The 24889-nt window shown below is 40.7% G+C and overlaps 1 protein-coding gene across 4 annotated transcripts in view; it reads right to left on the minus strand.

The window, feature by feature from the left end:
- The window catches only part of trip12 (thyroid hormone receptor interactor 12), a 27531-nt gene continuing 2642 nt past the window's right edge, over positions 1-24889 (minus strand). Inside the window, exons 2-42 of one of the 4 annotated variants that reach the window (XM_023399737.2) lie at positions 24072-24218; positions 23507-23632; positions 22504-23291; positions 19052-19157; positions 17395-17531; positions 17068-17151; positions 16847-16942; positions 16605-16756; positions 16334-16369; positions 16138-16233; positions 15947-16039; positions 15670-15831; positions 14551-14619; positions 14270-14435; positions 13953-14070; positions 13224-13380; positions 12911-13064; positions 12326-12554; positions 12104-12222; positions 11333-11540; positions 9159-9259; positions 8887-9061; positions 8576-8717; positions 8129-8320; positions 7745-7896; positions 7497-7654; positions 7263-7336; positions 6938-7137; positions 6382-6509; positions 5053-5204; positions 4613-4755; positions 4301-4457; positions 4014-4112; positions 3812-3926; positions 3446-3600; positions 2980-3144; positions 2518-2682; positions 2303-2416; positions 2096-2190; positions 1620-1723; positions 1-1473 (exon numbers count right to left, since the gene is read on the minus strand). In XM_023399737.2, coding sequence (XP_023255505.1) covers positions 1277-1473; positions 1620-1723; positions 2096-2190; positions 2303-2416; positions 2518-2682; positions 2980-3144; positions 3446-3600; positions 3812-3926; positions 4014-4112; positions 4301-4457; positions 4613-4755; positions 5053-5204; positions 6382-6509; positions 6938-7137; positions 7263-7336; positions 7497-7654; positions 7745-7896; positions 8129-8320; positions 8576-8717; positions 8887-9061; positions 9159-9259; positions 11333-11540; positions 12104-12222; positions 12326-12554; positions 12911-13064; positions 13224-13380; positions 13953-14070; positions 14270-14435; positions 14551-14619; positions 15670-15831; positions 15947-16039; positions 16138-16233; positions 16334-16369; positions 16605-16756; positions 16847-16942; positions 17068-17151; positions 17395-17531; positions 19052-19157; positions 22504-23291; positions 23507-23632; positions 24072-24169 — 6177 coding nt within the window. In that variant the 5' untranslated portion in view covers positions 24170-24218 and the 3' untranslated portion in view covers positions 1-1276. Of the gene's footprint in view, positions 1474-1619; positions 1724-2095; positions 2191-2302; positions 2417-2517; positions 2683-2937; positions 3145-3445; positions 3601-3811; positions 3927-4013; positions 4113-4300; positions 4458-4612; positions 4756-5052; positions 5205-6381; positions 6510-6937; positions 7138-7262; positions 7337-7496; positions 7655-7744; positions 7897-8128; positions 8321-8575; positions 8718-8886; positions 9062-9158; positions 9260-11332; positions 11541-12103; positions 12223-12325; positions 12555-12910; positions 13065-13223; positions 13381-13952; positions 14071-14269; positions 14436-14550; positions 14620-15669; positions 15832-15946; positions 16040-16137; positions 16234-16333; positions 16370-16604; positions 16757-16846; positions 16943-17067; positions 17152-17394; positions 17532-19051; positions 19158-22503; positions 23292-23506; positions 23633-24071; positions 24219-24889 lie in introns of all 4 variants that reach the window. The other 3 variants (XM_023399736.2, XM_087172171.1, XM_087172170.1) reach the window with 3 other exon arrangements.

Here is a 24889-nt window from a genome sequence, read left to right on the forward strand (position 1 = left end):
TGAGTCAAACAGTTACTTTATTTATGTTCAGGTAAAAACATGAACCTGATGCAGTAAATTATTGCAGATCTTAGAAACCAGCACATGAACGATTGGGCCAGGAGAGCATACAGTGGCGCCCTCCCCTGGCCACAGACTGCAGGTGCACACCACGGTTTGTTCCAAGCCAGCAGTGCAAAGAAAAAAATTATAATAATCAACTACAGCAAGAAATAAAGACAATATAGAAAAAATAAAAAAAAAAGGTAAAGCAGATATTCCCACCTCAAACAGGGTGTGAAACTGCATATAAACTTTATTCCATAAATGAACTTGAAATGCTATCTGGCCATGAAACGATAAAATGAGACCAGCCAAATTTTGTGCCCAGCTACATTATGTGTTGAGGGTTGCTCAGAGCTTGGTCTACCAACCCTACACATCAGGTAGGGCCCAACAGAAAGACACTAAACTCTATCAAAATAGGAGCAAAACAAATTTACCTGATCAACACACTGGTTACAACTCTTCATTTGAGCTGAAGCTCTCTATAATAAGGAGGCCAGAACACAATCTCAACTTGGGTAGGGGAAAGAAAAAAAGATAATATGCGCTCATCACTACCCGCATTCAACCAACTGCAACTCTCGTTTCCACAACTTGAAGCAAAGACACACAGGGGGGGAAAGCCGAACCAAAACGCAACACACAAACTGGGGCCAATATAATACAGAACAAAATGCGAATGGACGAACTGAGGGGAAGAGACATGAGAACAAAGAGCTATTCTATCAAATGTGTAGAATGAGCAAAGTCTGCAAATTTGTCTGTACAAATGATCTTTGGAGCTAAAGTAAACCTAGCTTGCTCAATGGACACCCCCCGCCCACCCCCACCCCCCTTCATCCCCGACACCCAGTGACATTGTCCACCACTCTGGAGAGGAGACATCCCTTTTTTTAAATATCACATAGCAATGCAATTTAAAATGTCACCCAGATGTTTTCATCTTTTTTAACATTACTCAACTACTGATATAAGTTTTACTCTCTTTTTTTAATATTTTAAGTTCTGTGAGTCATGGAACACCTTTCCATTTTTTTATTTTTTATATTTTTTTTTTGAGAGACAGGGGCAGCAAATATATATTTAAAGTCTTAATTTTTCTGCAAGCTGCTTTCTCTAACAAGAAGGCTGTACACGTAGCCTTAATGTATGTGATTACAAAAAAACTAAGAAGGAAGTCATGATTTCATCAATCGCTGTAGAAGGCATTTGAATGTGAGATGTGGAGAGATCAGGAAAGGTGGAAAGACTGCTGGCCCTCGCGAGCTGCAATCAACAGTTTCTCTCGCATGATCTCTATGCTGGAGTAGTCAGGCAGCTTCAGGTAGTTGACGCAGGTCATGACTGAGGGGAGGAAGTCATCCGGGTTCTCTGTCGACTCGAACGTCTTCCTCACAATCGTCAGAGGGGGATTCAGGCTCCGGAAACCTGAGAGAAAGAGAAACACCAGGTCAGTGCAACATGCCATCACAATATTTTTGTAAGCTCTAAAAGAAATCTAATATTGGCCAGTGCTTTGTTTTTTAATTCAGTGATTCCTTTAAATAAGAATATAAGTGTGTATCAGGACTCACCTCCGACAGGCAGTCTGGGGCTTCCTGTGACGAACTGCAGGAAGAGTCTCTGCTGCTCGGCATCGAAGCTGCTCAACACCTCAAACAGGAACCGAACTGCACGGCTGCAGAACAATGAGATGAAATATGCATCAGCAATGGGTCTTGAGACTTTTGGTTTACCTATACCTATAATGTGTCATGAAGCAAGTAAGACAGAAGCTAGAACCCATATTTTATGGTGCTCCACACTGCACTGAATAAATGATCAGGTATAGGTTTCCAGTTTTTGATGGTGGTAAACTTGTACAACCAACCACTGTTGGCTCAGGAGCTAACAAAATGGTCAGTGTTGGTCATAACTGCAAATTGGATATGGTGTTGCTGATGTGGGTCTGCTATGGCTGCCTCAGATGGTATACTGTATGAGATTCAAAATAAATTAGACACAAATTGAGACTCATTATATTTTAGTGTTATTGGTTTGACGGTCTCACCTGTCATGTGTGTAGCCGTGGTCCGGTCGACAGCACTCCATCAGCGTCTTGACGTCCCACGTCTCTGATTTACTGCCACACAGCAACTGGTCAAGCTACGGCAGGAGAGGAGAGACAATGAGCAATTAAAGAACATGGGTTGCGTTTTTGTTTTACCAGTATAAATGATTGATGAAGAAGGAGAAAAAACAATACAAAAATTCTTACCTCCTCTGGATAGAAATACTGCAGGTGATGCAAAGGGAAGACTGACTCAAACCCTTCCCTAAATGACTCAAATTGCCTGGACACTCCTTCATTTAAAGTCCAGTACACCACCAACTACAGGAAGAGAAATGGCAAAGTGGTACAAAAGATTAACGTTAAGAGGAACAATAGCAAGTGGCAAAAAGTTTGAACCAGAAAGAGATAGAGTCACATACCCTGAGGTACTCCTCCAGGTTGTAGATTGTGACTGGGACGTCTTTGCCGCCCTTTTTCAGCTCAATGTTTGGGAATCCTGGGAGGGTGAAATCCAAACCCAGTTCCTCCACTGAGCAGCCGTTCATGTTCAGGCTCTCCAGTGCCTGCTGCAGGGTCTCCCTTGTCTGACACGCACAAACATAGAAAAATACAGGTGCTAAGAGACAGGTGGAGAAACAGTGATGCAGACTTGCCTTGCATGTGAACATATTGCTGGAACGCTACAGGTATTTTTTATTTTTTGAGCTGCTGCTAAAAACATGTGGTAGCTGTTATCAGCTTTGATAATAAATGTCAATTTTGTCAATGGAGACTGATAACTTTACAAGGCAGATGCTTTCATGCAACCGACCAAAATGTGTTAGAAGAAAGGTCCTCACTTTTGATCTTTCGGAGCAGAGTCCAGATGGTTCTGCTTTTACCTGTGATCGGTCCTGCTCCAGCCTCTTCTTCTGGCGGATAATATCCTCCAGGTGCTGGATGGACTTGGCCACACTGGGGTCAATGTTCACCAGGTCATGGGAGCTTATAGACATCTCGTGCCGCAGCATCCACTTGTAAAACGGCAGCCCCAGGGGCAGGTCCAGCTGGGAAAAAGAGCAGGAGAAAAAGTGTTTCATTAAGTCAGGTAACAACACAAACACATTTTACAGATAAAACATGTACAGGAACAAGTGATCACTTCAATTCTACAACAGTATTGTCTGGACATAGAGCGAACTACATAAGGTGCAAAAATGGACACATCTCATCCACAATGAAAGAAACCAAAGACTTGAAACTACTGCATGTCTAAATAAGTTTCATTTAGAGTTGGCAGAAGGCCATTCCTGAATGCTTATGCTCAGTTAAAAATATGAGCCTATTAGCTAAGACAGAAGTCATTACCAGTCTGAAATCCATAATGGCTTTGGCCATTAGCTTTCCTAAGAAACGGAACTTCATTTTAATTTTGGCTATGTGTGCTGGTTTGGTTGTCCTGCCAAAGGGAACAGCAAACAGTCCTCTGGAGCTGAACATGTACTTAGTTCCCTCTTGGCTTCCTGTTGGGCAGAGAAAAAAAGGTATGGTCAGAGTCAAGTCAGGTAAAAATACTACAGTGTACTGGGTACCATCACATTTATATATAAAAATACAAGCTTTTACATTTGCATTCAGTGCAGATGTTTTACAAGTGAAAATAAGTAAAAGCAAGCTTGACATGCTGTTCATCATTTCTTATGTGTGTCTTAGGTTGAATGCATAAGATGATACCTTTAGGATTGGCCAGAGTGACCTCTTCGCCCCTCCACAGGCCAAGGTCGGCCCGCTGGAGCTCTTGAGATACCAGAGCATAGAACTCCAGAGTTGGGCCAAGGCCGGTGCCAACCTGAAAGAAGATAAAAATTAGATTCCAAAAATGCTTCCATCAAAGTGCATGTCTTGGAACAATTCAGGTTATAAAAAACTAAAGTACCTCATTCTCATACTGAATCTCCAACATTGCCCTGGAGCTGCCAAGGTCCTGCATCACAGACTCAGCTTGTTTGAGAAGCTCATCTCGGTTTATCGTCCTCTGAAAATGCAGGTCAAGAGAGGAAAGAGGGTTAAATTCAGGTCTCCTTAAAAACAATTATACAAATAGGTATCGAAATTTCACAAAGTAAATTAAACAATTTAATTATTGGAAACACACAAATTATTAAAGAATACATTTCATTAAATGTTACAAGTGCAGCACTTCTATGTGGCAACACACAGCACCTTTTTCCTGTCAAGACGTGGTGCAACTCTGCTGTCCTGAGAATCTGATTGGTTGATCTCAGGGTTTGTGTCCAGTAGGCGTTGCATGGCTCTGTCGCGATCAAAGGCAGTTACATAGAATAACATCTGCCGGGTGTCAAAGGGAAAGAAGAAAGGACTACGGAGAGAGAGAGAGACAGACAGAGAGAGAAATAATTAACTACTAACTAACATTAACCAAATATATCAACATCTGTTTTGTAGTAAAACTGTATAATACAGGTGAAAGAACAGTTTCTTATTCCTCGCAGGTCAACAGTATGAAACACTTACCAGGTCTTTCCAAGCTCGATGAGCCAAGTAGGGATGTTCCCCGTCATGATGACCAGCGGGTCTTGTAGCTGACGGTTGGCTTTGGCTGTCAGCTTACTGTTAATGAATTCACTGGTAGGGATGATTTCCTTACACACAGCATTCTGCAAAACAACCAGAAATATTCATTTTATTTTATGTCATGAAACTATAACTGATACTAATTGCATGTAGGCCTGGGACAATATATTAATAGAAAGCCATAAATTGGGACAAGATTCTTAATTTAATATCAAAACAATGTTAAAATAAGTCTGTTTATGTGTATATTTTGAGAACTATACGTCATTTTTTACAGCTTAAGGGGCATTATTTTAATTATTCATTCACCCAACACTTAGGAGTCTGGTACAATTTAAGTCACTGCTTTACATTTGTAATTCTTTGAGAAGGAGACTTACATCATATAAGTAGAACCAGTATCTACTGATGGAGTGCAGGACCCTCAGCAGCAGGTTGACCTCTAAAGAGGGGTCATCAAAGGTTATGGTCTCTGGTGGCTCCGAAGTGAGGTATGTCTCTAAGGGATTGATGACGCTGGGACACACACCATCTGGAAGTGATTGGAATTAACAATAGTAGTTAAAAGGTTCTGTAAATTTTAAACCATTATATAGCATGAAATTACGATTTTCTATATAAAGATGTAGTGTACTGATGGTGTCCTGAGTAAAGAACGAAGTCCCATCCCCTCTGCATGTGTTGTAATCTGAGCTTCTCCGTTCTTTGTTTTGGTATCTGGGATGGCGGCACGCGCATGTGCCCACGCGTGAGATGGCACAGTGCAGTACGCAGCCTTCAGGTCAAAATGATCTTCAAGAATTTCTTCCATTGAAGAAAAGGCCTCCAGTCAGCCAGTGGACCGTTAAAAAGTCCATTTAACTTTTTTAAGTTTTTACCGGCTCTGTCAATGTCATTCCTGTGGCCCAGCCCAGGTGTATAAGTCCAAGGTTGAATCACTTTCCTGGTCTCCCGATCTGTGGAGCCAATTCTGGTCTGCCTTTACCAAGAAGGACAACCCTATGAGCTGCTAAAAGGCTCCAGTATGACTCCGAAGTGGCTTTTCTCTGCTTGATGTGCAAGTAACTTGATGACTACATAATGCTACATGTCTGTTTACATTAGTGACCAGCTAAAGAAGCATGATAACATTAACTAACTTGCTGTTACTAATATTTTGAATGTATTTGGCAAATGTCGCTAGCTGGCTTACTGTCAGCATTACTATGGAGCATATCGTGGCAGTGCTAGCTTGGGCTACTGGTTGTGGCTTTTTTTTTTTTGGCTCTGGTGTACTCAGAGTAACTTTATTCAACTTCTTGTTGTCTGCTGAGTGGCTGCTTTCACTGAGCTTCGTAACACCTTTCTGACTCAGAACGAGAAGGAAGACGTTGTGGCCAAAGGGAAGCCGGAGGTGTGGCTGAACAAAGCATTTGTTTTTGGACCGAGATGCTCGTGGTCTAGTGCGACATCTAGTGGCAGTGACGATCGTTTACAGAACCTTTAAGTAAGAATTTCCAAGTAAAAATAACTTGAGCCCCTGCCGTGACAATGTAAAAGCTGACTTAAACAGTACAACGGTTCATATATGACCAAGTAATGAAAGAAATAGATGCAGCATGTTTTTCCTAAATCTGCACTGGATCAGCCGCTATAATTTTCCAGCGTTAGACAACAATACTGAAACTAGCATGAGAAGTTCTTCACTATGGGATATATTGAATTCTCACCATGCCACAGCTCATCCTGCTTCTTGGCGTTGCGAGGTGAGGTTTTGGTGGGAGCAGTCTGGGCTCGACCCCTCTTTCCACCCACAGCATCTTTGCTACCATCCTCATCCTCTCTCACAGGCTTATACCTGCCAGGAAACAAGAAAGGGCATTTTGTCTCTGGATGCTCTTATTGGCATGTACACTACAGTGTAACAAGTCAGTGTGAAACAAAGTATGGACAATATTTTTGTATTCAATATGTAGACATGTGTTTTGGACACTGATCATTTCAGCTCTTTACCTTTGTGACAGGACTTTGGGTATCTGAACATTTTAAGGAGAAACTGCACTAAAGCCAATAACCTTTTGCAATTCCAACTAGTGGTAAGTACACGAGCTCATCATACTGTGTAATACAGCACTTCACAGTGCACTGTAGAGTATATCTCAATTAGTTATTATTAACACCACTAGGGTAAATGAGATAACATTTTCATTCAACTGACCATTCAAAGACTGGCCAATGAGATTCAAATGTTTCAAATGTTAAATTTTGTCAAAAAAGCATTTTTACCATATTGTGTGCGTTTTGGTCCAGATGCCAGCTCGCCCAAGTGGGTTTGCTTCATCGTCCGTTGACTCCCTTTCTTCTTCTGCTTGAAGACTGTACTGCCGTACAGCCTGGTACACCGTCATGTTGTATGGTAGCAGGTGGTCACCAATGTAGAACTGTAGTCTGTGACGCACGCTGCCAGAATTCAGGAACTGTGCCGCCTGGGTATTAAATTATATAGTGTATTAATAATATTAAACGTATAGTTCAATACACATATTCACAGAGGATTGTCTGCTTACAAATAAAAAGATAAGCCTTATCTGGCATAAATGGCCTCACATACCAGTGACTCATCTATTTCATCATCTGAACCATCATCATCACTGTCTTCGTCCTCTTCTCTGATTCGGCCGTACCCTATACAGACAAGATTTTAAGTTAGCAACCAAACTGTAACCCCAGTGTCCTTCTGGTCTAAGTTTTCCCTGTTTGAGGGGGGGCCCCCAGTAATCCCATCTGCATTAAAAGAGACTTGGCAGTCTATAAATTCTCCAAAACTATGCATGCAGTCCTTCACCTCTGACAACGAGATATCTCTCAATGGCTTGCACCAAGGCCAGGGGGTCTATCTTCACAGGGCCACCTTTCCACTGTTTAACATTAGTGCAATCTGGGTGTCTCTGCAGCTGACACTTGAGCTGATGTGTGTTGAAGAACTTCAGTGCCTGAGAGCCCCTGGAGAGAAAAATTCATCAAATTATACAAATGTATAACAAACAGTATAACTCATAGTGATTAGATATACACTTATGTAAAGCCACAGACCTGCTGCCATTTCCATTGCCACTGGGGAAGTCGTGCACTTTGACAGGGAACTGCTCCATTTGGCTCAGACAGCTGTTCATCTTGTGCACCAGTGCCAGGTAGGGCCCATTCTCCGTTGGGTCTAGACGACCTACAGGCTCCATTCCTGGAACCTACAGGAGGTCAGATTAGAAAGAGGTTAAATTCAACAGGGACAGCAAGACACAGTAAACATAGAGTAGGTCACCAATCCTCCAATGTGTGTGCACAGCAAAACACCCTCCAAGACTGAGCAAAATACAAAATGTGAGAAAGAAAACTGGTCACTGTGTACCATATACCTAACTTTAACAGTTAGGCTGTCTAAATATTTTAAGAAAAATATATATTGTTGTAGTCTCTCACCGGACAGCCAGCAAACACATGGAGGAACCTTTTGAGCCGCACGTCACGACTCAGCAAGTCCCTGTCCGTGTTGGAGGTCAGGTAGACCAAAAGCTGCTTCACCAGCCCACTGTGCTGGATCTCAAAAGACGACACATCAGATTCTGATACAATACTGGAGATCTCCAGCAGGCACTCCATACCACCATCCACCTGGGAAACAGGAACACAGAAGAAAAATGTCTCAGTACTGGAATGTATTTTATACAGAGAATCTTTGCTAAATGAATATCCTTTCAATATCAATATCTTTTCTTTCTTTGCCCAGCTTGCATTAACAGGACCTACTAAAGGTTTGTTACATACTAGTTTTGTCAATAGAGAGGTCAGCAATCCATGGCCTTAAATTTGTTGACATTTTGTTATTTTATGCTTGCTGTTCAATAAATGGATTAATGTATATTTTACCTGCAGGTTGAGCTGCTCAGTGGCTGTGCAAAGTCTCTGGAGTACATTCAGTGCTGGGTTGCTGCCATCCACATTTTCAGAGTTGAAGTAGCGTTCAACAAACTTACTCGCCTGTTCTTTGATCCAGGCCTTTATTTTGTCTCTGCAAAACAATACATAATGATTACCTACAGTGATCCACACATTACTCCCACAAACAGTGTCTGATCATTCTGCATTAATATTATACAGACAATCAAGTGCAAGAAAGAGTGTGATTAGGATAATAAAGTGGAAAAACATTAACTTTCTCCAATAATTCATCATCCCACCTGTTATTTGAAATTGAGTCCTTGGGAGGTGCCCTTGCTAGGCCACTGACCCCTGCTGTGCGTGAGGGCTCTGAGTTGGCATTGTTGGTCTGGGCACCCAGCTTGCCCCAGGTCTTGGGATTGAGACTCGCCAAGAAGGATGATTTGGGTGACTGAGTACTTGTAGGGCTCTTGGCTGTAAAGAGCCCAAATGTAGATTAGGAAAGTAATCTATGAGAATTTGTAAGAATCTAACCATGACCACAAAATGCCATTTCAACACTTTAACTTACCCTGATTGTCTACTTTATCATCATCTCTTGGAGGGGAGTATTTGGGCCTTCTAGGCCCTCTTTTAGGTAGTCGTTTCCTCTTTAGGACATCACTCAAGCGCCTTGATGGAGGAGAAAATAATTAATATAATGCCCTTGGGGTAAAGAAAATATCTCTTTGCCCATTCATTACAATAACAACTGACAAACATAAATATTAAAATAAATTGATAAAGAGTAGCATACACGATTTGCTGAATAAACACACCAATACTGTCTAATATGCTTAGATTTAAATCATCTGGGGATACAATCTTTTCCACAATCCCATGCCCCATCTGTAGACTGTGTGTTTAATCACTGATATCCCCTTTATACATTTGGATTTGGTTTACATTCAGTTTGGGACGGTTAAAATAGTTTTTCGGGATAGTTTTGGGATGGTGGAGAAAAAAAGTTAGTGTGGAGCTCTGCTTGTATACCTGAATCTGTCCCTGCAGCATCTCTGAGCTCCATTCCAGTTGTTATTCCCTGTAATTATGTTCCTTCTCAGATTCATTGCCCACCTGAGTCTACTCAATTCTTAATTACATATACCTTTAAGACCAGAAAGGTTTTTGGGCTGATTTATTTAAAAATTATAAGCCAGAAGCCAGCATCAGAAACTTGAATATTTTAGTTCCTCAAGCAGATCCAGATATTTTGGCTCTCAGAAACATGGCTCAAGAAAGACAGTGATTCTGAGGTGGCCATAAATAATTAGGAGTTCAACAGAAATGGAAGGGACGGTGTTGCCACTTATGTCAAATTCTTTTTATGCTTATATTCTACATGCTGTCACCGTGCCCAAATATTTTGAATTTACTGCCATAAAGATAAATTATGGGTCTCTCTAGTTTTAGTTAGTTTAGTTGTCATTGGGATTTATAGACCACCTTCTGCTGATGTTTGCTCTATTGATTATTTGGCAGAGTTATTCTCTTGGTGTACTAACACAGAAATGATAGATCTGGGAGATTTTAACACTGATTGGTTGTATGCTAATGCTTCTGATTATTTAAAGGAGATCTCCTCCAGCCTCGATTTATCTCAACTGATTGACGAACCCACTATGTCTTATCTAAAGATCCCTTTAAAGATCCACTTTAATTGATTTAATTGTTTCTAATGGGATGACAAATCACTGCAAGTGGTGCTTTCCATTTAGGAACAAAGCTGAAGAACTTAATCAAAAATCATAGTTAAGAGAAATGTAAGAAATTTGAATGAGCAAGCTTTTCTAAACAATCTCTGACAAAAACATTCCTTTCTGTTGTTAACAAGGACCCACCCTTTAAAAAGATCAGGGTGATAATAGAAAATAGATCCAATCTGTGGTCATCCCCTTAACTACCCTCATTATTTTTGTCTAAAAACAAAGCTTGGACCCTCACTAGACACACTGAAGAGGAATCCCACTGTGCCTCAATTTGAAAATTTTGAAATAAATGTATGCCCTCTGTGAGAAAAACCTGTATATGAAATATTATTTTAACTTGCTCTCCAGCTCGTATTCAAACCCAGCAGAATTCTGGAGTGTGGTACAATGTACTAACAACAATCCTGCTGCCTCCCTACCTTCTCATATCAAATGTAATGATGGATTTTACACAATTGTGATGAGATCTGTTCTGTTCTCACATATCGCACATTTTTTGAGGGTGAGAACAGTGACTCCCTTTCTCCTGACATCAACCATCTCTCCGTTAACCATAATTTTGTGGCTTCTTCTAATCATGTCCCTCAGTTCACTCTTGATACTGTCTTTCTCAATGTAGTTATCAAAGTTCTGGACCTTTTTTCCTTCCTCTCTCTGCTCTAATCTAATTGCCGAGCAAATAACTTGTTTTTTGCCCCTCTTAAACCCTTGGATGCTGTTTATCATTTCGCCTTAAGATTTATCACTTACAGTACTAATCATTGAATCCTGTCTGGAAAAGCTTGGTGGATTTCTGTGCAATAGACATGATGGGCATTTCTATGTTTTTTTCTTTACAAAGCTCTTATTGGGAAGCTAGTTTCCGCACAGGCTCAAGTGCAATCTGCATTTGAGATTAATTCCAGTGAGACACTGAATTTGGGTCTGTGCTAGAATAGTATTTTTGAAACACTTCCGTAAACAGCCAAACCAAAGCCACATGTGGCTACAGACTCACCCCTGTGGGCTGAGGTCCAGTGAGTCGTCCATGCTGTGCTGGAAGCTGGGTGAGCCCAGGTCTGGAGTTGCATTATTAGTAGATGTGGTGGATGCAGTGCTGATGGTGGTTGTGCACAGACTAGCAGTACCACTAGGGCAAGCCTTAGGGGGACTAGTGACTAGAAAGCTCTCAGACTCTGCCAGGTTCTTCACCTGGTGCATTACACCTGGAATGGAAAGAGAGGCATTACAAACTGTCTAAGGTCTTACACACAATACACAGCAACTTCTTCCCAGTTTGACAGTTGTCACTTGCATCTGTCTAAGGACTGTAGATTAATGTGAAACGCAGGCAAGGAATAATGCCCTGGAAAGGAAATGCAAAGGAAAACACCGGCAGCAGTGCATTTTACTGCCAAGATAAAATATTAACAAACTGCATGAAACCATTTGCCTCATGGACTGTTAAGCTTTAGATGGTGGGAAAATATTTTTTGTCTATATGTCGAATGGGATCTCTAGTTGAACAAAACATATTTTTTCACTTTTTGGGTGGATCTCAACCCCTAAAGCTTCCACAGTTTCCATGTGGATAGATGCAGTTTTCAGCTATGAAATTTCCTGACAAAGATTGCCTAATACAAAACATAACAGGGTTATAACAACTGTACGACATGTTTGTCATGCAGTTTAGAAGTAGCTCAGGCCAACATTTTTAAATCACTGTAGGCCATCTACTGTGGTGAGCAGACAAGGTGGGACATGGGTTTTCCATGGGATAACACACTACCTTCTCTTCTGAAATAGACACTGAAGACATCAGGCAGCTTCTGCATGAGGATCTCAGCCATTTGCAGAGAACCTACTACAATCTTCAGGTCCTGACTGGACAGCATGGAGGCAATGTGACTGAAAAGATAAAACACACAAACACAAGTCAATTTACTTTCACTCAAAGAATACATTTGGTAATCATGATCTTAAAAGAAGCCCACAGCCCGGGCAGTGTTACCTGGACACAGCATGGTTCCTCAGCACATCCTTCAACAGCTCTGCATCAGCAAAGTAGATGATCCTGAGGATGGCTCTAAGGCACTTGTGTCTGACAGCAGGGCCAGCTGATGAGCTGTACACCTCATATAAGACCCCAAACAGGGTTTTGATAAAGCACTTTGCCAGTTCAGGATCCTCCTTCATCAACTGGGCTCGTGCATCTTCTCGACGAACCTCCTGGTGACTCCCTAGAGAGATAGTGAACAGGTTCCCCCTTTATACACAACTGGACAAGATTCAGCAACTGACTGGAGCATGCTGCTGACTGCTCTGTCTCACATAAAGCAGCTGTAATCTCTAGTAGAAAGAATCTGTGTGATGTAAATCCACATGCATGCAGATTGTAAAATAAAATGACGTAATTAAGCATTCTATCAATTACTTTCTTTTTTTTTTTTTGCCATAGTCATTGTTAGAACTGTAAATGTTGAAAATGTCCATCTTCCACAGTCTGATGTTCATGACTATTCCTCTACAACTGTGATGAACTGGTCAAGCCACCTTCATATAACAAATATCTGTAATTTTCCAAGACCTGCATTACCTGTATTGGGGTTGGCAAGAGGATTTGGTTTCCTCTGGATACCACGTGCTGTTCCTGTGTCTTCATTTATCTGCTGCATAGAGTTGAAGTCAATCGTGTACACACGGCCCAGAGTTGACAAGCTGATCTCATCCTCTCCGTTCTGGTGGGCTGTCTGTGGGACCAGATAATCAAAAAATACATCTAACGTCAGTATCGCGTATGAATCAGTCCCACGTAATTGAATGTGTAAATGCTTACACAATGTAATTTAATGCATTTGTCACAAATTTTGAGATCATATAGATACAGTTTGTATCTGATGCATTTATACCTCTATGATGCGGCTGTCAATGCGGTTGTAAGGATGCCACAGCCCCCGGTCATCCCTCCACTGCCAGATTGCACCCTCAGTCGTCTGGGCACTACCCTTTTTCAGCATTACATCAACAGCAAAGATGCCCTCTCTAGGTAAGCAGGGCATCAGCTCACTGTCAGAAGAACAGAGGTGTCAGAAAGCTACAACACTGAGTTTTACTGAGATGACTCAGACATGACATGTTGTTTTATTAACAGACTATTCTGTGGTATGACTTAGTAGGTGTCCCTACAGTAGTGGCTATCACATAAAAGTGACAACTTGTTCTGTGGATTAATTTGAAAAACAACCCTTGCATGTCACTGTGTCTTCAATGCAAAATGTTCAAAACAATGTTGGCTGCTGTTGGACACTATTATAACTGTGCTTTAAACATATATATTTGGTTAGATGCTAATGGAGCACTGCAATATATAGTAAGAGGAAATGTAAATTTAGGAAATTTATACTAATGACCACTGCCATGGATTTATTATTATAAACTGACTACTGTGGCAAAGCAATTGCATCTGCTGTTCAAGGTCTGAGAGAAGCAGCAGTAACATTGGTGGCACTGTTGTAGGCCCCACGTCAGTGTGAGTATATTTTATAGTTTCTGTAAATTGTGCAGAGGACAATACAAGAACATTTGACAGGCATTTTAAAGCATCAAACTTAGCCCATACAATATTGAACAGATGTTACCATATGAGGGAGGTCAGTTCATAGAGCTCCTGGGGGCTCCGGGGTACCAGTTCAATCTGTTCCTGGCAGCTGCCATTTGATGCACCACACAAGAGGAAACGCAGAGTTTCGGCTATGTCTGTTTAGAGAAGGTAACACAAAGACATTTCTGTTGTCAGTTGGCCTGTTGCATCTTCAGCACAGAACATTCCTACACTAAAGCTACAGTCTGTTTAAATTGAATGCAAAGTGGATTTTAGAGGCATTCAACGACATGCAAGTCAATGTGAACAGACGGGGGGGGGGGGTTGGTCTGTGCATGTTTGAGGGTTACTCACTTTGTTTCATAAGCTGGACTGCCAGGCAGGGGCAGTTAGAGCACATGAGGGAAAACATGCGCACAACCATGATGAACATCCCCGAGCTCAGCACAGGAGGGGTCACTACCAGCAGCTGCTGAATATTGGTCAACAGATCCCGTGACGCCACCTCCTGCAGCAGGTTCTGTTTGATTTAAATACAGACACATATGCACATTAGGTGGGTTGGATTGTTAATGGAAAGGATAATATAGAGACAGCAAACATGGTGTTAAGTCTTAAAAAACAGAGGTACAAACCTCTTCATGTTGAAAGTTGTCCACCAGTCTGGCGAAACAGAGACAAGTGCTTTCGACGGATTTTTTATCCTGAAAGAGTTTTAAATGAATATAGTCATTAGTGAATGTTTTCTATAGGGTTAGACTGAAATGAAATACTTAAATAAATACTAATTGGAGCATCAATAGATGGAGGTTATGATACGGAGGAAGATGATACACTGAAAAATCCAAGTGAGCTCAAAGTGATCATTTGTATGTGTGCCCGAAAAAGTATATTTTTATGCCTACAAAAATCAGACTGTGTGACTGACAGTCTGTTTCTGCATCAATAACCTGCTGCAGCCAGTGCTGCTATGCAAATGTGGCATTAGGTACTCCTCAGACAACCTCTACAAGCTCATCCAAATTAATAATAATGCAGACGAGCAACATTTACTGGATACCATTGTTGATTCTTGTTAACTCCTGACAAAATGAACTATGCACAATTAAATCTTGACTCATTTTTCAATGAATGACCAGCAAAATAAAAGATGTGCTGCAATGTCTTTAAAAAGCTAGAGTTCAACAGAAAATATAAAGGTGATTACTGACTAATAAGCACCTTGACTAGCATGCTCATGCAGCTGTCTAATAACACAACGATGTCAACAATCTATAATATATTATCAGCTACATTAATGCACAAATATATTTGAATTTGTAGAATACACTATGAAAACACCAAGTACAGATGGTTTACCAATCTGCATTTAAATGGACAACACTGCTAGACACCCTCACCAAGCAGGAATTCTTTAGTTTGCCACATTGTTTCTCTTACTTGTGCTAAATGCATTTTAGATGCTGGCTGCTTGAAAAATGGAAAGAAGTATGATTGATTGTGAAATATGTGCTTTGAGCAAGCTAGTATGATTAGTATACTTTTTTTTCCTTATCAAGCCCATCAAACACAGGTCTTTCTCATCATTGATGGCATTTTAAGAAAATTAACCCATGTGATTACTATCAATTTAACCTCTCAATTGTGAAAATTCTTCCAAGAGGAACACCCCCAAGTACTACCTAAGCCAAAACCCCACTGTGATGGTGTTGTATTTTGTAGTTCGCTGTTCTCTGACATGGGGAGAAAAGTACCTGGTGTGTGAGTCTCTGAGTCAACAGTGGCAGAGAATCAGCAACAAAGTGGAACTCATCTGGAGTGATGCTCTGGCAGCAGTTGGCTGCAATGGCCAAAGCATTCCTCTGAGCATTGATGCTAAAGAACTCCAGGTAGAGGAGGCAGTCGGCGAGCCCACCCTGTGAGGGATAAAATTATAACGTTATTGTGGTCTATAATCGTGGCTAAAAGAGTGGTCTATAATCAGGGCTAAAAGATTTAAGGTTATGATAAAAAGAGAGTTGAAACACTTACAGCCTGCAAAATGGCTTTACTGTGTCGCCTTGACAACATCTCCAAGGCAGTCAGGGCCTGCTCTGCTACGTCAATGAATTGGATCACCTGAAGCTGCATACAAGAAGGTGGAACAAGTTATTAGCATATCAAAAGGCCACCACTGCGAATTAACAAGCGATTAGAGACAGACAGAGAACGCAATGTCTTACCTTCTCCAGGAAGACAGGAATAGCATCGACCACCACAGCAGAGGATCGAGGCAGTGCCTCCATCATATATGTGAGTGCACGAGAGGCATGATTCATCTATGTACACAGATCGAAGACAAAAACAAACCCAGTAGCATTACAAAAATGAATCAAACTAAAGACTACATGTGCAACCATAGAAGTTCATCATACTCACAATATCAAAGTTATGCTCCATTTGTAACAGTGTAATCTGTGAAAGAAAGTTGAGTATAAATATGGAATCAGATCAGTGGTAAATCAAATATTACACATACAATGTTTGACAAAATAATTTTCATTTTCTAGGAATTGCAGATTGTCCTATTGCAAAAAGCAAAGCAACATGGAAGCTATTTTACTCAGCTAAATAAAGTCTAGATAAGGTACAGCTGCAATACATACAGGAGACAATGAAAAGGTGAATGGCAGAACGGAATAAGACTGACCAGAGCGGGCACCACACTCTTGACGGGGAATCCACCAAGTGTCTCCTCATTGCCCATCACCAGCAGCTGGCACATCTCAATAGCAGCTTGGAGCTGCTGAGACTCGTCGCCTGTGGCCTGCAGGCCCTGCAGCAGTTGCTGAGCCTTGGAGCCTGAAAATAGGGGGCAGAATTTCTCAACAGTTATCTAGAGCTTACCAAACATGAATAACACTGATGTAGGGGTAAGAAGATTGCACTCACTGGCTCCACTGCCTATGGTCCTGTGAAATAGCTGCGACATGCGGGGTCCCAGAGGCCCGAAAAGATGTGGGGGGAGACCTCTGGCCTCCAGTAGGGCTACAAGGACAAAAACAGCAAGGTTTAGAAATCAACTATACTAAAGGTGAAACAGAGTTGTGTCTGCGTGTTTGTGTGTGTGTGTGTGTGTGTGTGTGTGTGGGGGGGTGGTGGGTTTAACATACCTTGAAGCCTTCCCATTTCAGAGTCATCAGACTCACTCTCTCCAGACGTGGTCATGCCAACTGCTCCAGCAACTGAGCTTGAAGCTGGACAAACAAACAGTATGAAAATAAAACTCACAGTCAAACTTAAATAGTAAAGAAAGAGAACAGTCTTTCAAGTTGCTGGCTTTTGATGCTACTTAGAAAAAGCCTTAAACTGTAGGCTTGAAGAGGTTTAATTATCGAGCAAATTAATGGAAAATTCTTGATCATCCAAACGCTCCACTTCCCATAGCAAAAAAAGAATTTTTACTAGCAAAAAAGAATTGAAAAACTGATGATAGGTACCTGAAGCTCCTTGTGATGCCTCATCAGTGCGAGCAGCTGATGAGTTGGCCCCATCCTGGTTGTTGTCGGAGTCGGCCATTTTCTCCTGTCGGCGAGCGTCGGCTGCCCCGCGCTTGCCTAGGCCTGAACCCCGCCGACTATGGTATGAGCAAAAACAGATTGACAATGAGTGACAGTACAGTAATCACAAAACATAGCACATTCTGTGTTACCACTCTCAGTCAAATAAATACACAGCAGTGGTTCCCCTGGATATTTTTTCATGCTTTATATAATGATTATGCTCATGTAAACATCCAGATTTGTCCACGTTCTGATAGATACTGTGCAGTCCAAAATGCCAATTTATAGTCTTAGACATCTTCATGTGTGTGTTCAAGGTCACTGTTCATAGAGCCAATATATTCAGTGAAGTATTCTGCTTTATAGACAATAGTAATGATACCTAGGTCAACCCAAGGCTCTCCCCTTCAGTTTTTTAATGTGGTAAGTGAAGTAAACGTGAGTAATGGTCAAAACAATACCCTCCAGTTATTTCGTTTTGTGAAACAGCTTCATCAACTGAGACAGTACTGTCCTTTATCGTCCTCTGCATCAGGCTGATTTTCTTATTCTGTTTTGCCATCTTGCTTTGAAATCTAGCTATTATCCTGCAACGGTGCCTGGGTTTATGTGGAGTGGGACTTTACACAGAAAACAAAAGGTGAATTGCTGGCATTATATAAAAATAAATAAGGTCAGCACAGAGCTTTCACTGTGTCCTCAACTTCAATAAAGGATACAGTCACTGGGCCAAACAAAGCTTAAGTTAGCTTATTTCAATGCTCACTTGATTTGGAAAAGATCATCTTAAAGCAGCTTTGTTAAACATAAAAATTTCAAATAGCAGCAATTGAAAACATCTCTATTCAACAATCATAAATAAATATCAGATCACACCCAGTATCAATATAAAACCAACATTAAAAAGACTGGAAGAAATAACAAAAAAAAATGCAAACTAAAAATCAGGACACCACAAAGTAATATCAATCATTTGGGTAAATTTATCATTCTAATAGTTACAACAATACTTTGTTTTGTACAAGAGACAGATCACTTATTAAAAATGTATCTTACAAAATAAAATACCAACTCTATTAGTGCCTTATTAGTGCTATAAATTGTTGTTGTTTAAAGTCTTCAAAACATACACTCTGGTGCCACTTGGGTACAACTGGCTAAAACCAATGCAGTCTAAAACGGCAGCCCTGCAATTAATTCTACCATGATGAAGGTTATAGTTCTGGTAAAAACTATTGGCACCTGAATTTCAAGTACATGATTCAGAATATCCTCAGAAATAAATTCGGATGAACCAATTTTGAAAAAACAGTGACAATTATTGGCACCTATTGATCAATTGAAATTAGTTCCTCAAACAAAATAAAACTCACCTGTGCTTAATTTTCAGCGGTCACATGACCCAAATTAACCAATGAATGATGGATTTACTGCATAAAAGGGGGATGATTGTTTCCAGTTTCTTTTTCACAATGGCAAATGGCACAAAAGAGCTGTCTGAGAGCATCAGAAACGTTACAAGGCAAATTTCATGTACTTTTTTATGCAGCAATATTTATACTATAGCCTACACTGTCATCACTGTGATTTATACCTGGTGCTGGCACAGGAGCCCGTGGTCTTCTGGCGTGTGCTCCGCCGAAAGCTGGGGAGCTCTGCTGGAGGAGACTCGCTGCGCTTCTTGGTGGATTTCCTCAAACCTAAGGTGGGAAAAGCATAAACACTGGTATTTTTGATGGAAATACATTCTCAAAGCAAAATAAATCAAACTAGTTTGATATTTGTGTTGATTCACACGCCAGATATGAAACATTTGTCATCTAGCTATCAAAAGGCATTCACAACAAGTTTCACCTTGTATTAGGGTTGAATAATTAAACACAATACTATTCTTTTATGCATCACTTAACCATGGCACCACAATGGAAAACATATCAACATAGCATAATTATTGGTCATAGGGCTGTGAAAAATGTTGGCCAATCAAAGCACAGATTGATGCTGAGTGTTACTTTTCAATATTGTAAAGGCTCTGGTGTTGCCTGTTTGGAGCCCTGTACCACTGACTAGAAGGGTATTAATAGTAACCCAGCTATGGCGCTATGACAGGACAACCTTCATGCTGGATCCATGACTCATAATTCAGCAGTATAAAAATAAACATTTCAAAAATTAAGACCAAATTAATTGAAGAGATAAGAACTATTATTTCTTTTTTTGTACTTTATTTGACCATAGCTTTGTGTCCCACTTATAGCTGGCCAATTATAACTGGTCAAATAGTAATATATCTTCACACACATTTCTCCACAAGTTTCACAAAGATTCCAAATTAAGATTCAATTATCTACAGCCAATGCAATAATAAACCTTTCCCTATTGTTGAGGCTGCAGTAACATTTCTAATTCAACATGAATGCAAAATGACATTGTGCAATGGAAAGCCATACAGTATCACTGGAACACATGTTAACAGCATTGTATATGCTTACTCACCATTATAGCTGAAAGTAACAGAATCTGTGTGTAAAAAAGTTATTAAAGGCCGACAAATGAAGATATTCCAAGAGAGATGAAGTTTTTCCCCTCTTGACAGAAACAGCTTATGAGCCCTTCCCTGCCCTCAAACATACCCCTGGTCAGCTGGTGGGCCAACACGCCAAAGCCAACTTAGGAGGGGTCTCTCCATTTTGGCCCAGGGCCCATGGCACAGAGCCCACCTCAGTTTCTATCCTTTCACCTGCCTAGAACAGCCTGACCTCACACTGACCTGACAGCTTAAACTCACTTAACCACAGACACCAAATATCTACTGCAATATCTCTGTGTATCTGGCCTATTGTTCCTGCAATTTCTCCCCTCTACACACTATGGATACCAAACTTCAATACTTCTTTAGCACGGACCAAATGGTGGCTGTTGCATTGCTTATTGGCAATTGTCAGATACCAAAAGTTAGTTTTGCTTCCTCTGATCAGATATTGTCTTATTCAAAACAATGTTTAGTTGACTGTCTTCTGTACTTTATTTAGGTTTCTTTAGAATGCTTGTAAGACCAACATTTAATACAGTTGATGCATTTCATAAGTTTGACCTATTTTGTTAAATAGGTTAAATATTTTGTTAAATAGGTCAAACATGTTTTTACGGAGCAAAGTATGGTATGTTATCTGGCCAAATATTTTAGTATTGGTACAAGAGCCCAACCAATAAATCAGCCTGGCAGATATTTCCAAACAATTTTAGATTATGATAGATATATCAGTGTATATGACAGCCAATATGTAACAAGAAATTGCAGTCCACAACTGTCAATAATACATTAATATGGTAATTTAGAAACATTTGCCATTGCATGGTTTGTCTGCCAGAGAGCACTGACAAAATGTAAGTTCTCCTTATCACAAATGATTACGATATGTATTTATGTTGGAGAAAAAAAAAAAAAATCAGACTATATCATCATACGATTCACACTCAATTAATTAATAATTAGTACCAAATCTCTGCCCAAATTCATGGTTACAAAAAAAACTGATTGCCAACCTGACAACACAGCTACCAGCACAATCCCAAAAGACCAGAATCAAGTCACTATAATACACAACTAGTCAAAACAGCTAAATTTTTCCAGTTTTTACTGAAATTTTAATAGTGTAATGTCTGAGTGTTTTTGAAAATAAGACATACAACAAATAAATAATAAAGATTAAAAAAATGAATCATGTAATCTTAAATTCTAAATTTAATCAATCATTTAATAATTTTTGACTAATTCAGCAGGCAAATATACTTTTGCAGTTCTTTCTACTGGAAATTAAACACTGTTTTGAAGTTCCCACAAATGTGTTGCACTTGTAGGAACTGTTTGCATTAACTTTCAAGGCTTCATTTACTTCCATTGCTACAGGAAAGCTGTAAATTAGAAAATTCTTAATCCATGAAAAAGATCTGTTTTCTTTTAAATGTACATGATTTCAGTTTTTGGTGACCTTAACATTTTTTGTACCTTGAGCAGTTTACCACTTCCTTCATATCATGTAATGTTATTCACTGGACTTGAACTGCTGAAATTTCAATGGAAACTGGAAAATTAGGGTATTTCTCAAACTTTTGACTGATAGTGTAAATGCCACAATAAAGACCATTTTACTAGAAAAGTCCCTCTGAATTTGACTCTTTAAGTGTCTACCATACATGTGAAATCATACATTTTCTCCACACCGCTAACTGAGTGACCAGCAGTTTTTATGTATTTAGCTGCTCTCCAGTTTCAGGCTTCAGGTACTTAAGCCTGAAATCTGAGCCAGTTCACCAGCTCAGTGAAGTCCACACTCAGCACATGTCAACGAGACATGCTAGTCAAGAAACACATACGCACACTTTATTGTATGCACGTCAGAGTGTCACCATCTGCATTCATGCAAGATGTGTACATCATGAGTTACATAGATACCTGGATAAAGGCTTGGTGAAATGTTATCCCTATGTGTAAACAATGTATACTAATTTTTATTGAAGGTTATTCATTTATCTGTATGGTTACCGGTTTGGTGTATGTATGTTGTAATGTGTCTCAACTGGGTGACACTTAAACCAAATGTATTTGCTCCAAGCAAGTTAAGAGTGAGCTTTTGTAACTGATGCTGAGACACTACTCGGATCACAGGTCCTGTGATATTTAATCCCAGAGGTGTAACCTCCAACCAAGCACACAAGAATAATGTGCTGACCCTCAACAAGCCAACCATTAGCCTGTTTAAACCACTCTATCTTTTCATGCAATAACAAACCCATTAAAAGGAAACCCTCACATACTTCCCTTCACCATACTCAACCGCTCCCATGGCTAATAGAAGACTGAATGAATTTAAATATGTAACGGTATGAAAACAACATCAAATATTTCTGAAATGGTATTAAATAGCACTGAAATACTCTCTTGACAAAAAGCTGTTAAAAAGAGATGCTACAGCTAAGAGAGTAGATAAAATGAGTGTTTCTACAATGAATAGAAGGGTTCCACACACAGGCAATGTGACTCACTTGCTAGTTTAGCTTGTAATCCTGATGGCCCAGGTTTGGAAGTCTCAGTTTTGGAGGATCCGGGCAAGGACAGTTTGGGTTTTGGCAGGTTGACTTTGGGGTTAAAGCGTGCTGCCCACTCAAATTTTGAAGAGCTGGCAGATTTGGCCTGCTCCTTGTCACGGGTACTACGGCGTGGGGAAGGGCTTGAGGCCGAGCGAGAGCGACGTGCCTTGGTCTGATCTTTTCCCTGTTTGACTCGAGCGCCCTGCGTGGTGGCGCTGTTGGTGCCTGTGGTGGAGGAGGAGGAAGAGGTGGAGGCAGAGGAAGAGGAGTCCGTCACGTTGCTACACCCAGCTTTGGCTGAGGCGGCCGATTTAGACGCCAGCTTGGTGGGTTTTGCAGTTCTGCCCTCAGTACGATTGGGGAGGGACCCAGCGGTACTACTTAGACCGGGGAGAGAGTCCGCTTTCTTCCGTTTCTGGATTGGTGAGGCCCCAGCGGACCCACTCTTCTTGCTCTGACCTCGACCTGACGATGCAGGTGGTTCTGAAGCAAGTGATCTTTTCTTGGACTTAGCTTGGCCTTTCTTGGTCTCTGAGGTATTGTCTCGGGGTGGTGGGAGCGATTTGGGCTTCTTGGCAGGGGTCGGTCCAAAAGTACTGATTTGGTCAGGAGCTTCGCTTCGCTTTAGCCCTCGGGTGCCTTCACTCTTTGACTGGCGGCCTGGTCGTTCTTGTTCAGATGTCCCTGCAGCCTCTGGGTCGTCTTGCAACACAAATGAAGCCACGGACAGAGTAAGACCGCTTCTGCCAGGGAGCAAGAGGGACAACAAAACACCATCTTAAGAAATTTCTGAAACCATAAGAAGTGATGAATTACAATGCCACATTCATTGTACTCATTAAGATTTAGCACAAAACCCAAAGGTGTACAATAAGTATGACGTTATTATATACAGTACAAATCCTACATACACAATCACACACGCACACATTGAGCACCAAGAAGAGAGGAGGGGTACCTTCTTGAGCTGTGCCCTCTGGACTGGCCAGTGGCTGTGCTGGCTGTGGCTTTGGAAGCCTTAGAATTAGGTCTTCTGCTTTCAGGTGGGGAATTTGCTTTATGTTTTACCTGCTCTGACTGCAACCTGTAAGGTTGGAAATTAAAGAGCAAGTGATAGTGTAGGTTTCTGTAATTAAGCCACATAAAAGAGAGACTTGATCAATCCCCAAATCAATTTGCCTGACTGCATCTGCATATCCTCTGAAGTTTAACACCTTTTGAGTAGCATGAAAAACAGCTAAAAAAGAGTTAATCACCATTAGACTATGATAAACAAACACAAGATAAGCTTGAACTTTGATCAAAGAGGCCAATATAACCATTCTGCATTACATTTCAATTTACAACACACAAACACCACCTATGAACTAAGAACAAACCCCTCTACTAAAACAGCCCTCTTTTATTTGTCCCTTCAAGAAAAACCCATGTGATGTTCCCACAAACTACAATTACTGCCTCTAACTTTGAACTGAGATTTTAACAAAAATTGGATGATAAGTTTAAGGACTTTGTAGGCTCACCTTCCTGCGACTGTGTGGTCTTGTGGCTGGGCCGCAGCAGTGTTCCTCTGTGAACGGCGCAGTGACCCCCCTGGATTGGAATTAGGCCGGTTGGACATTGGCACCTCTCTCCTGAAGGGACATACCCTTTCTAGACACTACCATTCACTGCAATCATAGAGAGAAAGAAACCAAATAAGAATACTGACAAAATGCAATGGTGAGCCTTGTATCTCGCTCTCTTACAACAACTGGTCGTGGTTTCAAACAGATTGCTGTGCTGTTGGTGACAGCTATTACAGCTGTTGCCCCTTTAATCTCAGACCAACCCATCTAGCCCATTTGAGATGATTAGGTCCACAATCATCTCAAGATACAATCTCCCACCAGAAAACAACTGGAACCATGCTACTACTGACACTGCCATTTGTGTAGGGGCAGATACCTGGCATAAAAAAATCAAATGCAAGGAACCACGCAAATCACAGTTGATACAATTATTTTAAAAAACGACTGGGCTGAGACTTCAAATGATTTTATGAACTTGGTTCAAACAGATTTCATAGCCATTAATATGCTGTCTTCTAAAGAAAAAAAAGATGGCAAAATACACACAGCTCAGTTTATGTTCTCAGCACCCTCAAACTTTCCCCAGTTTTTAAGTCTCCCAATAATGGTTACAACAAAGTGCATATTTCTGTGAACCACTCAAAGTAATCCACTGACATTTAAACATTAGAATAAATCTTAGTCTGTATCAAATTATGAAATATTGGCTTTAAGAGACAGCACTACAAATAGTTTTGTCACCATGTATTATGAGTAGATTGGCCATAAAG

Source organism: Seriola lalandi, unplaced genomic scaffold (assembly GCF_002814215.2).
Source record: "Seriola lalandi dorsalis isolate HSWRI2012SDOR001 ecotype SW California unplaced genomic scaffold, Sedor1 jcf7180002052117, whole genome shotgun sequence".
In the NCBI taxonomy this organism is placed as follows: domain Eukaryota; kingdom Metazoa; phylum Chordata; class Actinopteri; order Carangiformes; family Carangidae; genus Seriola; species Seriola lalandi.